A 15858-nucleotide genomic window follows, 5' to 3' on the forward strand; every position below is an offset into this window, starting at 1 on the left:
TGTGTGTGTGTGTGTGTGTTACTGAGAATGGAACCCCGGGACATTCTAACTCCAAGCTATACCCGCAGCCCTATTTTTTATTTTGATATAGGGTCTCACTGAGTTGCAAAGGGCCTAAGTAGCTGAGGCTGTCCTTGAACTGTGATCCTACACTCTGTGCGCCACCATGCCCAGCTTCAACTCCAGTACTTAAAAAAAAAGTACCTTTCTAATCCTGAAATACTGTCACCATATGTTAATAATTTAGCTGCTTTGATTATTTTTCAATTTTTTTAGTGACTTGATTTAGGTTCAACGAAATATAAAACTCTGGCAGGTAACCTTTCTAAAAATATGTTCAGATGTTGAAAGTAATAAATTTGACAGTATTTAGGGCAGCTCTAAAGTTCTCAGCCTGCTTTCCTCATTTAGGTAAAGCTCTGCATACTCACCTGGCTGAATATTCGCTCACTGGTTTTGTGAGCCCTGAGCTAGTTGGAGTTCTTGGAACATGTGTAGCAGTCAGCGTCTCGTCATGTGCACCTCCTTCGGTTGGACCGTGTATTGTGTAGCAGCGTCTCGTCATGTGCACCTCCTTTGTTTGCGCTCCATTCCTTAACTTGCTGCTGGTAGTGACATTTAGAATTAGAAGAGACCTTAGCAAACTTGACACTTAACGTCATTTTGTGGATGCTAAGGAAAGGAGACTTGGACAGCACCGTAGTCAACCACATGCATTTGAGTGGTAAAGAGAATGGGGTAAATTGTGAAGACATCTGGAGGGGTATGCGTTCTGTCATGTCTTCGCCATCACTGTGTGCTATGGAGATAAGAAGATGCAACAGTGATACCTTTGAGACGCTGGCCTAGCAGGCTCAGAGGCACAGCTGTGATGGGTGTTGGGAAGAGCAGAATTCTGTGGGTTCGTGGGGCAAGCAATGGAGGGAGTCAGAACACTTCCTGGGGGAGCTGGAGAGGCAGGCTTGTAATCCTGGGATGTGGGGGATCCAAATAGGAGGGTCACAGGTTCTTGGCCAGCCTCAGCTACTTAGTGAGGCTCTCAGTAACTTAGTGAGACTGTTTCAAAATAAAAAATAAAATAGGTCCGGGGGTGTAGCCCAGAGGTAGAAGGCCCCTGTGTTCTATCTCCAGTGAAATGAACACATGCACACGCACACGCACACGCACACGCCCCTTCTGTGGGGAAGAGCATTCCAGCAAAAGGAGTGGAGGGTGCAGAGAACCCTCTACTCTGCATATGCAGAGAATGGGGAGCTGTCCACGTGGAGAGTTCTTGCTGCAAGGCAGTGCTTTTACTCAGGAGAGAGGTTTTATATTTGGCTCATATAGTAAAATCTCTTCTCGTTTTAAATATACATTCTAAAATCAACTCAATGCAAAAATTATGAATACACTTGAAAATCCCTTAGTAGAGTGCAGCATAGCCCTCTTGCCACAAGCTAATTTATTCTGGCATTGAATCAAATCACTGTTTTTAGTGAATAAAAAGATAAGTAGTTTTTATTTACACAGCATTTATAAAACAACAGCAAAGGATGCTGGCGTCACAATGTGTATCCGGGTGCGACGGGTATCACCCCGAAGGGGAGACAGTGGAAGCCGACTGGGGAGACCAGGTGCTTGTCTCCGAGGGCGTGGAAAGGCAGAGCACACGTGCACTGGCACAAGAGAGTCGCCTGTGTGTGTTCTCCAAGCACCAGCGCTGAGAAGCAAAGCTGCGTTCAGATGATTTCCCCTCACTATACTTACTAGCCTTGTGACCTTGAGTAAGTTATACTTAGCTATATATTTACATACTAAGTTTTTTATTTGTCCTTTGCTAAGTGGATGTGAGACCCAACAGAATGAAGATTAGTGTGGTAACATGTAAAGCACTTAATCACAGCAGGTTTTTGAGTTTTTTTTAAACAGATTTTTGTGATTGAGACAAGCCATTCATGTTTCTACATTACTCTTTGACACCAAGAAAAGAATCACATGCCATTTAGGGAGAAATGACATATTTATCTTGATGTTTAGAAATTGCCAAATTATGATTCTCCCATTGTTGGCTTTTAACACCCACTGAAATCAAAGTCAGGCACATGTACAAGAGGAGGCCTTCAGCCCTGATGGTCCTCCGTTGGGCTGCTTCCACGTTTGGGCTATTGGTTGAGGAATCTTGCTATGAATATTCATACACAGATTCTTGTGGGAATGTATGTTTTTACTTCACTTGAATATATACCTAGAAGTGAAATTACTGGATAATATAATAACTTCTATATCTCAAGAGGCTGCCAGACTGTATCTCAACATGACTATATCTTTTTACATTTCCACTAACCATATGTGTGAAGATTCCAGTTTCTTCACATCCTTACTAGTGGTTTTTTTTTTTTTTTTTTTTTTTTGCGGGTCTGGGGATGGAACCCAGGGACATTTGACCTCCTAGCTACACCCCCTGCCCTATTTTTATTCTTTATTTTGAAACCGGGTCTCACTAAGTTGCAGAGGGCCTAAGTAGCTGAGGCTGTCCGCGAACTGTGATCCTCTGGTCTCAGCCTCCCAGTGCTGGGATGACAAGCGTGCCCACCACGCCCGGCTTTACTAGTACTTATTGATGGTCAGTCCAGTGGGAGCGAAGCAGCATCTTGATTTTGGTTTTTTTGTTTTGTTTTTGGTGGTACTGAGGATGGAACCCTTCTACCTCCGGGCTACATTCCCAGACCTATTTTATATTTTTATTTGGAAACAGGATCTCTTTAAGTCAGCGAGGCTGGCTTCGAAGCTGCGCGATCCTCCTGTCTCTGCCTCCCAAGCACATCTTGTATTTTAATCTGCATCATTTCATTTACTTACTGGCTATTTGTCTTTGAGAAAGTGTAATCAGACCTTTTGCCAGTTTTTTATTTATTTATTTTCGGTACTGGGGATGGGACCCAGGAGCATTCTACCTCCGAGGTACACCCCCAGCCCTATTTTTTATTCTTTATTTTGAACGGGGGTCTCACTGAGTTGCAAAGGGCCTAAGTAGTAGCTGAGGCTGTCTGTGAACCGCGATCCTCCTGTCTCAGCTTCCCAAATGCTGGAATTACAATGTGCGCCACCACACCTGGCCCAGTTTTTAAATTGGGTTGTATCTTATTTAATTTTAGTAATTATTTATATGTTCTAGATCTGTGTCAAATCTATGTTCCTTATCAGACATCTGACTTGTAAATATCTCCCAGTCTGTGGATTATCTTCTATGTGTGTGTGTACCTGTGTTTGGTCCTGGGAATTGAACCCCAGTCATTTTATCTGTGAGCTACACTTGCAGCCCTGATTCATTTTTTAATTTCAAAATGGGATCACACTAAGTTGCTGCGACTGACATTCCTGCAGTCCTCCTGTCTTGGCGTCCCATGTTCTGGGGGTGCAGTGGAGCACCGCCGTGCCTGACTTACCATCTCTTTTCTTGACAGTATGTGGTATGGTTTAAACATGGTTTGTCATTTCAGAGCCCATGTGAAATCTGATTTTCATTGTGGTAGGGTTAAGAGGTGGGGCCTATGAAAGGTGATTAGGTCAGTAAGGGGGATTAATGGCAAAGGCCACTCTCACCAGACTGGATTAGTTACTGTGAGGCCAGATTGTTACCCAGTGAAGCCACCCTGGTCTTTTGTCTCTTGTGCGTGTCCCCACTTGCCCCTCTGCCGCTCCACCACACTGATGCTCACAAGGCCCTCTAGAAACCGAGCAGGCGCCAGCCAGGTGCTCCCAGCCTGCTGAGCGGGAGCTGACAGGAGCCTCCTCTTCATAGATCACCCCCTTCTAATGCTCTTACAGCAACAGAAGCAGATGACAAAGATGCTGTGCTTGGAAGCACAAGTGTTTGACTTTAATGAGGTTTAATTCATTTCTATCTAATTATTGCTATCGAAGACTATTTTCTTCAAAATGTTGCAGTTTTATAGGTTCCACTATGTATTTAAGCCCTTTTGAATTCATTTTTGTGTAGGAGTCCACTTTTTTTTCTCCAATTGACCTTGCAGGATTTGTTGAAAAGATTGTTTTCCCCACTGAATGGTCTTGACTCCCTTGTTGACAATCAGTTGTCCATAATTGTATGGACTTATTTATGGCTTTTCCTTTCCAGTCCATTGGTCAATGTCCTGTGACAATACCACAGTCTTATTACTGGAGCTTTGTATTAAGATTTGAAATCAGGAAATGTAAGTCCACCAACTTTGTTCTTACTCAGAATTGCTTTGGCTAATCTGAGCCCTAGAATTCTCATTGGAATCTCAGGGTAAGGACATCATTGTGTGTGTGTATGTGTGTGTGGGGTTACTGGGGATAGACTCCCGAGGCCTTCTCCCTCCAGCTACATCCCAGCTCGCTCCTTCCTTCCTTCCTTCCTTCCTTCCTTCCTTCCTTCCTTCCTTCCTTCCTTCTTTCTTAGTGTGGTACTGAGATGGAGCCCAGGAGGTTTTCTACCTCCAGGCTATATTCCCAGACCTATTTTATACTTTATTTGGAAACAGGGTCTCACTAAGTTGCAGAGGGCCTCACTAAGTAGCTGAGGCTGGCTTTGAACCTGTGCGATCCTCCTGTCTCAGCCTCCCAAGCGCTGGGATTGCTAGTGTGCTGCACCATGCCTGGCTTATTCATTATTTTGAAATGGTCTCGCTGAGTTGCAAAGAGTTTCACTAAGTAGCTGAGGCTTGCTGTGAACCGTGATCCTTCTACCTTGGCCTCTTGAATGCTGGGATTAACAAGCGTGCATGCCTGACTAGGACCTCAATTTTTGTAAAACGTTTCTGCAAAAAGGAGGATGCTGGGCGTGGTGGCTCACACTTCTGATCTCAGCACTTGGGAGGCTGAGACAGGAGGATCGCACAGGTTCGAAGCCAGCCTCAGCTACTTAGAGAGGCTCTCAGCAACTTAGTGAGACCCTGTTTCCAAATAAAATATAAAATAGGGCTGGGAGTATAGCCCTGTGGTAGAAAGTCCCTGGGTTCCATCCCCAGTACCACCAAAAAAAAAAAAAAGGAGGGAGGGATATTTTTAGGAATTGTGTCCCATCCATGAATGTAGGATGTCTTCTTGTCCACTAATATTAGCATCTATCCACCAGAGTTATGTTTTGAGGTTTGTATTTTACTATATTAGAAACTGAAACTCAGTTTGTGTGTGTGTGTGTGTGTGTGTGTGTGTGTGTGTGTGTGTGTGTTTTACTGGGGTTCCTGGAAACACTTCTACTTCCGGGCTACACTCCCAGACCTATTTTGTACTTTTTTATTTGGAAACAGGGTCTCTTAAGCCAGCAAGGCTGGCTTTGAACCAGTGCGATCCTCCTGTCTCTGCCTCCCAAGCTCAGGGATTACAAGCGTGCGCCACCACGCCCAGCTAAGACTCAGTAATTTAAATTTTTTTTTCAATAGTATCAACCCATTACAAGTAACTTAAGTAACACTTTATGAAAAGTAGCCATATTTTCCAAAACAAATATTTGAGCAGAAAAAGAGGTATTTTCTGTTTTATAAACCTCTTTACTATTTAACTTAACGTTTTTGCTTAATTCTCTCATCTTCAATGGCATTTCATCTGTTAGGGATGTTGATGTATAGTGAAAGAAATTTGGCTTCACATAGTTGGAAAAGTGAGGAGTATTTTAGTAGTCTTTTTGTATAACCTTAGATACTCTTTTCTGATACCAAAAACCCCACTGTATTTTTGTTAGAAGAAAGTAAAAGTGAAAAATAGAAGCAACATCTTGGTGTGTTGAATGGTTTGACTTCCTACCCACACTGAATGTGTCTGAAACCCTTGACAGTGGCCAGGCCTCATTTTGAAAACCAATCTTTCAGGGAACAACAGACTGGAGTGATGGTGGTCTGCATGAAAATGTCGCCTGAATGCCACATTTATTATTTTTTATTATTTTTATTTTATTTTATTTTTTTGGTGGTAGTGGGGTTCCTGGAAACTCTACCTCCGGGCTACACTCCCATCCTATTTTTTATATATTTTTTAAATTTGGAAACAGGGTCTCTTAAGCCAGCGAGGCTGGCTTCGAACCTGCGTGATCCTCCTGTCTCTACCTTCTAAGCGCCGGATTACAAGCCTGCTCCACGATCCCCTGGCAGAATGCCACACGTATTTAATCTATTAAAAAGCAACTGCAAGCCGGGTGTGGTGGCACACGCTTGTAATCCCAGCATTCAGCTACTTAGTGAGGCCCTGTGCAACTCAGTGAGACCCTGTTTCAAAATAAAGAGGAAAAAATAGGGCTGAGGGCATAGCTAGGAGGTAGAATGCCCTGGGTTCCATCCCCAGACCCGCCAGAGAGGGGGGGGGGGGGAGGGAGAGAGCCGCGCACAACTGCAGTCAGGCGTAGTGGCTCAGGCTTGTAATCCCATTACTTGGGAGGCTCAGACTGGAGGGTCGAGGGTTCCCAGCCAGCCTCAGCAACTTAGTGAGACTGCTTGAAAATAAAGAATTAGGAGTATGGCTGGAAGTGTACCTCAGAGGTAGAGTGCCCCTGGGTTCAATCCCCAGTACTGTCCCCCTCAAAAGAAAGCATCTCAAAAGTGATTTACTTAGATGCTTACCCTGTTTGATTAACTTATGCTTGTTCTGTGGAAAAGGTACAAAGGAACCTATGGTTGCTTGGTAAGTATGGAATCCAAAAGCTGAATATTTTATTATGATATGTAATAAAAATAAGTTATTAAAAAACTGAGACTATCAAGTCTTTACACTTATCACAAAGTTTTGCTTCCTGTCTACTTGCTGAGACGGGTTACAAACCTGCAATCCTCCTGTCTCAGCCTCCCACGTACCAGGATTACAGGCATGTACCATTATGCCTGGCTTTCTTTTGTTTTTAATGCTAGTAATGTTATATGAATATATAAATGCAACTTATAAATGTAGTTATTCCTTACAATTGTATGTCTTTTTTATGTAATGCAGCTTTTGTGACCATTTAAAATAATTGTAATATATTGCTTTAGTTTCTTTTTTTTTTGGCCAGTCTGGGGATGGAACCCAGGGCATTCTACCTCCGAGCTACACCCCCTGCCCTATTTTTTATTCTTTATTTTGAAACTGGGTCTCACTGAGTTGCAGAGCCTCACTAAGTAGCTGAGGCTGGCCCTGAACTGCGATCCTCTGGGTCTCAGCCTCCCGAATGCTGGAATTACAAGCGTGCGCCACCACACTCGGCTTTTCTGCTTTTTAGTATTTTTTTTTTTTTTGCTAAAACTGCCATGAACATTATTTATTAAATGGCTAGCACATTTTGTATTATTTCATTATTATAAATTTTAAATAGAACAAGCCTTGTGAGTGTACTTTAGGATTTCTTGGTGAATTTTTAGTTTTTTTTTTCCTTTGGTACAAATAACTCTTTTAAAATGACAGTTCTCCAAATAGTAATGCTACCAACCTGATATGTACTTAAGTTTTACTTATTTATTCTTTGTGGTACTAGTATTGAGCCAGGGTTGTTCTTCCTCAGAGCTGTACACCCAGCTCTATTTTATTATTTTTTGAAGCAGGGTCTGCTAAGTTGCTGAGGGCCTTGATGAGGCTGGCCTTGAACTTGGGATCCTCCCCTCCATCTTCTCTGAGAACCAGGGTTAGTGGCATGTGTCTGTCCTATCATATTATCAAGCTTGAGAACAAACATGGTTCTTTGAGAATCTTAAAAATATAGATGTTAGCTGGGCGTGGTGGTGCACGCTGGTAATCCCAGCATTCGGGAGGCTGAGACCAGAAGATCACGGTTCGCATACAGCCTCAGCTACTTAGTGAGGCCCTCTGCAACTCAGTGAGACCCGGTTTCAAAATAAAGAATAAAAAATAGGGCAGGGGCTGTAGCTCAGAGGTCTAATGACCCTGGGTTCCAGCCCCAGACCCGCCAAAAAAAAAAAAAAAAAAAAAAGTAGATGTTAATATTGGTAAAAGAAATCTGTTATATGTCAGTCTGGATCATAATCTATATCTGTGGGGGGCACTGGGGATGGAACCCAGGGGCATTCTACCTCGAAGCTACACCCCTCAACCCTATTTTTTATTCATTATTTTGAAACAGGGTCTCACTGAGTTGCAAAAGGCCTCACTAAGTAGTTGAGGCCGTCCGTGAACTGCCATCCTCCTGTCTTAGCCTCCCAAATGTTGGGATTACAAGCATGTGCCACCACACCCAGTCTAACATATTTCTTTATTTTCTGGATTTGATGGTTTTGTGATGTTTGTTGGGTTGTGGGTTTCTTACAAAACTAAATCTGTTTAGAAGCAATCTCTTGATCCTCCTGTGTGCTAATCCAGCACTTCTTGGGCAAGATGGAGGGAAGGGATCTGAAGTGTTTCTTTGCTCAAGTATTTGAAATTATGGGCTTAAGTTTTAAAATATGACCTGTCTGAACTGCAGCTTCATCTTTCTTCATGTGATTTCTCAGTGTATCTGAGGATGAGACCAGTGACCTGGGTGCCAGAGCCAGTCCTCATCTCTTCTGTGAATGTTAGCTATGTTCTTCTTTGAAGTGTTTGGCTGTTTCCCAGTAGCAGCTTTACTAATATTTAACATACTTCTTTAAATGGACTTTTTGCTTAGTTTAACAAGACATTGGTACCATATATCATATTTTTAAAAATGGATACACATTCAGATAAAATATATAACTCTTGAAATTTAACATTTGCAGTTCATTCTACATTTCAGAAAGAAAACAATATTTTTTTTTTTTTTATGGTAGTGGGGATTGAAACCAGAGACATTCTACCTCCAAGTTATAGCCCCAGATCAATTTTATTTCTTACGTGGAAAAAATGGTTTCGCTACGTTGCCGAGACTGGCTTCAAACCCGTGATTCTCCTGTCCCTGGCTCCCAAGTACTGGGCTCCCAAGCGTATGCACCGTGCCCAGCTGAAAACAGTACCTTTTGAAACTTTATCTCATACATTTCTTCTCGAGTAGCTTATATTTTCAAATCTCTTTTATAGCATTTTAATGGTTTTGTGCTTTCGTGATTGATGCGGTTTTAATATTGAATAAGTTTGCCTTTTGATTAGGTTATTTTATTATCAAGGGTTTTAAGAGTTTATCATGAACAGGTTATTGAGAATAGGGAGCAGCATATAGAGATGAAAAAACCCTTATGGTTACTTAGTAAGACAAAATTTGGCCCTTCATAAGTCTTCAGAAGTGCCTGAAAAAGATATCTGGGTTAATTCACATTCTTTATCTTGTTTGCCAAGCAGTGTAGCTCGTAGTAAAGAAGAAAGGCCTTCAAGTAAGATCAGACTGTCCAGGAACAATCATGATAGAAAATCATGAAAGTTATCCCCTTTTAATTCTTTTTTTTTTCTTTTTTTTTTTTTTTTTTTTGGTGGAACCCAGAGGCCTTCTACCTCCGGGCTATACTCCCAGACCTATTTTATATTTTTATTTGGAAACAGGGTCTCACTAAGTTGCTGAGAGCCTCACTTAGTAGCTGAGGCTGGCTTGGAACCTGTGCGATCCTCCTGTCTCAGCCTCCCAAGCGTGGGGATTACAAGCGTGCGCCACCACGCCCGGCTAAGTTATCCCCTTTTATATCATTTTGAAAGTTAAATGAGAAGTTCAGTGTCCAGCTGTTGAGTTGAACAAGTGCCTCCCAAGGAGAATTTATATCACTGCACTCAGATTGTTTTTAATTCCTTATGGTTGAGGATTGTGACGTGAGTCTTTGTGAATTATTATTTGTTCTGACAGCTGTTGTCCTTGAGCAAAGAACTTTGAGATTCATCAAAAGATACGTAAGAGATTTTTATTTGGAGTTCATTGGTTCTGTAGTTTTCTGGAGTTTGGTGTATGTTTAGGATACAGTATTTTTTGATGTATGTAGTGAAATGGTTGCCAGTCAGTTACTAGAACATGTTGCCATTGTTACCCAGTTTGGTATGTGTATCATGAAAACCTGAAAACGGACCTTAGCGAGTTTCCAGTGCACCGTGCAGTTAGTGTTGTAACTAAGCCCTCCATTGTCTGTGAGTCACTGGGCTTATTCATCCTGCAGATCTGGAGCTTTGTGCCCTTTGACTCTGTCCCCTCTGCACACATCTATCCCCTGGAGTCACGGTAACCACCGCTGCATTCTCTGCTGCGGACTTTAAAGTCAGCGTGCACGCATGAGAACGCCAAACCTGTCTTTCTGTGCCTGCCTTGTTTCGTGTGGCTCAGTCTTTCAGGTTCATCTGTGTTTTAGTGTAGAACAAGATTTTCTTTTTCTTTTCTTTTCTTTTCTTTCTTTCTTTTTTTTTTTGTGGTACTGAGGATGAAACTGAGCTATACCCCCCAGCCTTATTTATTTAGTCTTTTTCTTTATTTTCGTTTTTTGCAGTACTGAGGATAGAACCCAGGGGCATTCTACCTCCAAGCTACACCCCAGCTCTATTTTTTCTTCTTTATTTTGAAACAGGTTCTCACTGAGTTGTAAAGGGCCTCACTAAGTAGCTGAGGCTGTACACGAACCATGATCCTCTGGTCTCAGCCTCTCAAATGCTGGGATCACCACGCCCGGCTCTTTTTTCTTATTTTAATGCTGGGTAATATTTCTATGTGTGTAGGGAGGTGTGGCTCATGATTTTCTAATCCATTCATCCATGACGGGCACGTAGGTTGTTTCCACATCGTGACTATGTGAGTAAGCTGCAGTGGACGGGATGCAGCTCTCTAATGGGCGGTGATTTCTATTCCTTTTGGATGTGTGCCCAGAAATAGAGTTGCTGGATCATACGTATGGTAGTTTTATTTCTTAATTTTTTTAGGTATCTCCATGGTAGTTTTCCATAATGGCTGTAGCACTTTACATTCCTGTCAGTAGTGGATAAGGATTTCCTTTTTTTCCATACCTTCAGTAGTTATCTTGTGTTTTTGATAACAGCCATCCAGAGGTGATATGGGGTTCCTGGAAACCCTTCTACCTCCGGGCTACACTCCCAGACACTTATTTTTTCATATATATATTTTTTATTTGGAAACAGGGTCTCTTCAGCCAGCAAGGCTGGCTTTGAACTTGTGCAATCCTGTCTCTGCCTCCCAAGTGCAGGGATTACAAGTGTGCGCCACCACGCCTGGCCCCAGTCCTGTTTTTTATTCTTTAATTTGAAACAGGATCTTACTCAGTTGAGGAGGGCCTCACAAGTTGCTGAGACTGATGGCAAACCTTTGATCCTCCTGTTGCAGCGTTCCAAGTACTGGGATTGATTAAAAGCATGCGCCGCCACGCTAAATTCCTCTTGGTCGTTTTTATGTCTTCGGAAAAATGACTTCTTAGGTTCTTTGGCCACTTTAAAATTAGGTTATATGGCTTTTTGTTATGGAGTTTTACACATACCTCCTATATTTTGGATATTATCCTATTGATTTTCTGTTTCTTGACAAACATGAATTTATTGGCATGAGTGGATTTTGACTTAGCACATGACTTCTAAGTTTTCTAATATTATCATCATCTTCATCATCACTAAATTTATATGAAGAAGAAACTCAGCCCCCCAAAACACACATACACACGCGCACACACACACGCACACACACACACGCACACACACACACACACGCACACACACACACACACACACACACTTCTTGGTAAGTAAGGTATACATTATGGGCAGATTTATTTAAACTACTTTAGAATCCAGAGGGATAAACACATGCCCTGGAAGATTGGAGAATTTTAAGACTAATAATACCATTTTAAGAATCAGTCCTACTGTGCCCTTCAAATGACCTATTAAATGTCTTTGTCATTTTGCAGCATCCTGAGGTTAGCGTTAAACTTCTCCCAGTGGAGCCCATGACTTCTGATCAGGACGCTAAAGTTGTGGCTGAACCGCAGGCGCAGCGAGTCCAGGAGGGCAAGGACAGCTCTCATCTGGTGGGTGTCTTTGGGAAGGAGGCCAGGGCATTCGTTTCTCTTCCTTAAGGGGCTCTACATGAGACATGAGAAGGAAATCATAGGATCTACATACAGAGAGGAAAAGGAATTTTTCACCCTTCCAAGGTTTATTGCTGAGACCTTTATAACAAAAGACAGATAAACAAGAGAAAAGCACACACATATATTTAGTAATAAGTTTACATGACATAGAAATAAAAACTACAGAGAAGACTGTATTTATGCTAAGACTGATACAGAAGTGGATAGTTTTGGAGAAGCATGTTTGGACCAAAGGGGGTAGCATCTAATGGTAATAAATGGGGGAGAACTTAAACGGGCCTGTTTGTTAGATCTCCTTGACACCCGTGTGACATTCCTTTCCTTGAGTGGGATGAGAGTCTTAGGACCCATTTTCAGGAGAGGGTCAATTGGGTATTATGGCACACTCCAAGGGAGAAAAGGTAGGGGGAATTTTCTATTTGCTGTGGCCTGATTCTCCTGTTTTCTCACAAGCCAAGGTGCATTTTTTGGTGCGGGGGGGGGGGGGGGCTGTGTCCTGAAACTCTTCAGTTTGAAAAATGTCTGGGTATCTTATAGAAGGAACTATAAGTACTGGGTGATAAAGAAAAGAAAGGTAGTTATCATTCTGCTTTGTACTTTAAATCAAGGAGATGATGTGGTTTTAATACTTTACTAGTGTTAGTCATTTTAGTAAAGCATATTTAAAGAGTTAATTAGGATTTTATTATAAATTTTTTATTTTGATTACCTTCATTTATCATCTCAAGTAATAATATTTAAAGTTCCTAAATGGGGAAAAGTAACTTAGTTTTCCATTGAAACTACAAAGAATCTTGCTGATAATATGCAGTTCGTATTTCAAAATATGTTTTAAGGACTCTATTCTCCTGATTATTTTACAAGTTTATGAATTTCTTTGTCATGTAAATATGCATTTTAAAGTAAGTTTGGTTTGGCTTAATTATTGGGATAAGAAAAAAGTATTATATATATACTGATGGTATCTTTGATATTTTCAATTTTACAGATGAATGGTCCTATATCTCAAACCACTTCTCAAACAAGTTCCATCCCACCTTTGAGTCAGGTAATTTGTCTCTGAGATTAACCATAGATTATTTAGTCACCACTGAGATGTACATATATCTCCTCCCAACACATGTTCATTGTAAAAAAAAAAAAAAATAGAAAACGTAGCTGTTTTTTAGCAAGGTGATGGAGAGACGCATTGCCAGGCCCTGGGGTGGTCGTGCTCGTCCTCAGGAGTGTGCAGTGTAGACGTACGTTAGTGCTTTACACACACAGTGTCAGTTGGTCAGTTGTGCCTGTTGTCTGTGTGTACAGTTAACAGGCGGCCTGGGGCTCAGTGGATTGCTTTACTCTCAGACGTCTTCCACATTTTTAATGGTTAAGTGTTAATCTACCAGATAAATATGCTTACTTAGCTTTACTTTTGTGTGTGTGCTGGAGATTGAACCCTGAGGCATTCTACTTCCAAGTTATATTCCCAGCCCAATTTTATTTCTTATTTGAAAACAGAATTGCACTGAGTTGCTGAGAGCCTTGCTAAGTAGCTGAGGCTGGCTTTGAAACGGTGATCCTGGCTCTAGCTTTTTATTTCTTTAACTTTTTTTGTATTAGAGATGGAACCCAGGAGAATTCTACCTTTCAACTACACTTCCAGCCCTTTTTCGTTTTTATTTTGAAACGTGGTCTTGCTAGGTTGTTGAGAGTCTTGTTAAGTTGCAAAGGCTGGTCTTGAACCTGCAATCCTCTTGTCTCAGTCTCCTACTGGGATTATAGGAATGGGTCACTGTGCTCAAATGCCTTTGTTCTTTTGAGCACACAAGTCAAATAGTAAGTAACCAAAGAATGAGAAAATGGAAATCCATTGGTTTTTTAGTCTTGCTTTTTACCACTTGTATGTACATGTGTCAAATGCATGTAGCATATCCCAAGGTCAGTTATCCTATAAATCTTTTTTTTTCTTGTGTGGTACTGGGGTCTGAACCCAGGTGTATTCTACTCTGAGTTACACCCATGCCTTTTTTTTTTTTTTTTTTTAATGGTACTGGGGTTCCTGGAAACCCTTCTGCCTCCAGGCTACACTCCCAGACCTATTTTTAAACAGCATCTCTTAAGCCAGCCAGGCTGGCTTCGAACCTGCTTAATCCTCTTCTCTCTGCCTCGCAAGCGTGGGGACTATAAGCATGCACCACTCTGCCCGGCCCTATTTTTTATTTTTATTTTGAAATGGGTCTCTATAGGTTGATGAGAGTCCCACTACTTATAAATCTTTAAAAGAAATTAGAGTGGGCCTCATCTATTTTCCCAAATAACTAGCTCACATATAAATTAAAGGAGAGGTTGGATTACTTACTTATTTATTTGGCACTGGGGATTGAACCCAGAGGCACTTTACCTCTGAGCTAAACCCAATTTTATTTCATATTTGGAAACAGGGTCTCACTAAAGTTGTGGAGGGCCTTGCTAAATTGCTGGGGCTGGCTTTGAACCTGTGATCCTCCTGTCTTAGCCTCCCAAGTACTGGGATTACGAATGTACACCATCACGCTCTGCTTGAGAGGTTGGATTATTAATCTCGTGTGTGTGTGTGTGTGTGTGTGTGTGTGTGTGTGTGTGTGTGTGTGGTGCTGGAAATGAGCCCCTGAAGTACACCCGCAACCCATTACCTCCTGGCAATCACTAATGTATTTCTGTCTTTGTGAACTCGCCTTTGTGTGTTCTGTCCACTTCTATAGCTGGCTCTGGGCTTTGTGTTTAGTAGCAGGCAGTTAGTAGCTCTGAGAGGTTGTTTGAAGATTAGCATGAGATACATGTGTCTATTAATAGCCCTACTGCAACAGGCAACGTTGTATTTTGTGTGAAATTAATTTATTTATAGAGTGAGCATAGACATGGAAGCAGGAAGGTTGATATAGGGTTGTGTCTACAAAAGAAGCACTTCATTTTCTCTCTGGTAAAGGGGGTCCGTTTTGAATGTTCTAACCTTGACATAAGGGAATACTGATTTTGAAGCATGTTGTACAGATAATTTTGATGTTCTAAATTTGTGTTAAACCTCTCTGCATTTATAGAGAGAGAGAAAGATGAACTGGAAACTGGAAAGAAACCTGGGAAGGCACAGTCAGCTGAAGCACAGTTTAGGGCGGCCCGTTGGTGTGAGACCTGGGCAAGCGGGCCAGCAGCTGTGGCCCCAGCCGACCAGTTCCAAGGGACAGCACAAGCAGGGCAGTGGGCAGAGCTTCGGGAGCAGTTGCACTGCAGGCAGTAGCATTCGAGCGTAGATGGAAGGAGCATGCGCAGGGAGAGTAGGCGCTGAGGATCAGGACAGCAGCTTTGAGGATGCTCAAGTTGAGGTGACAGCCATTCTGCCACGGGCCACATTGCAGGAATCTCCTTTTGCAGACGAAACATTGACAGCTGGCATTTGGCAACACTGCCATTTATTTAAAGGTCCTTTACCTTACCTGTCAGGGCCATAAAATCCATCTGCAGCAAAGACCACTTACTCAGTTTTGTGTTCCTGCAGGAGTCCATTTAGGGACTCTGGTTGTAAACCTTGCTGCTTGAGCTGTGCACTTTGCAGCCAAGTTGCTTGATTTTCCCTTGAGTGATTTCTGTGGCCTCAAAGTCATATTCTCTTCTAATAATCGTTTGCATTTTACCATCAATGGACAGCAAGTGTGAGATAGGAATATATGTGTTAATGTTGAAGGGGCAAGTAACATTAGGTAGAAGTGTTTATGATAAATTATCTCCTGAGAGCTGGGCATGGTGGTGCACGCTTGTAATCCCAGCATTTGAGAGGCTGAGTTGGTAGGGTTGTACTTTGCTGACAGCCTTAGCTACTTAGTGAGGCCCTCTGCAACTCAGTGAGACCCTGTTTCAAAAAAAAAAAAAATTAAATATAGGG

The 15858-nt window shown here is 41.9% G+C and overlaps 1 protein-coding gene across 2 annotated transcripts in view; it reads left to right on the forward strand.

Annotated features, from left to right (window-relative positions):
* Nucleotides 1–11801: 11801 nt before the first annotated feature.
* The window catches only part of LARP4B (La ribonucleoprotein 4B), a gene marked incomplete at both ends in the record, with an annotated part of 42444 nt that continues 38387 nt past the window's right edge, over nt 11802–15858 (forward strand). Inside the window, 2 exons of one of the 2 annotated variants that reach the window (XM_080717261.1) lie at nt 11802–11897; nt 12949–13008. In XM_080717261.1, the coding sequence (XP_080573387.1) occupies nt 11817–11897; nt 12949–13008 (141 nt within the window). The remainder of the gene's footprint in view (nt 11898–12948; nt 13009–15858) is intronic. The other variant, XM_080717260.1, reaches the window with a different exon arrangement.

The sequence above is a fragment of the Muscardinus avellanarius genome (genome assembly GCF_963383645.1).
Source record: "Muscardinus avellanarius genome assembly, chromosome: 20".
Classification (NCBI taxonomy): Eukaryota; Metazoa; Chordata; class Mammalia; order Rodentia; family Gliridae; genus Muscardinus; species Muscardinus avellanarius.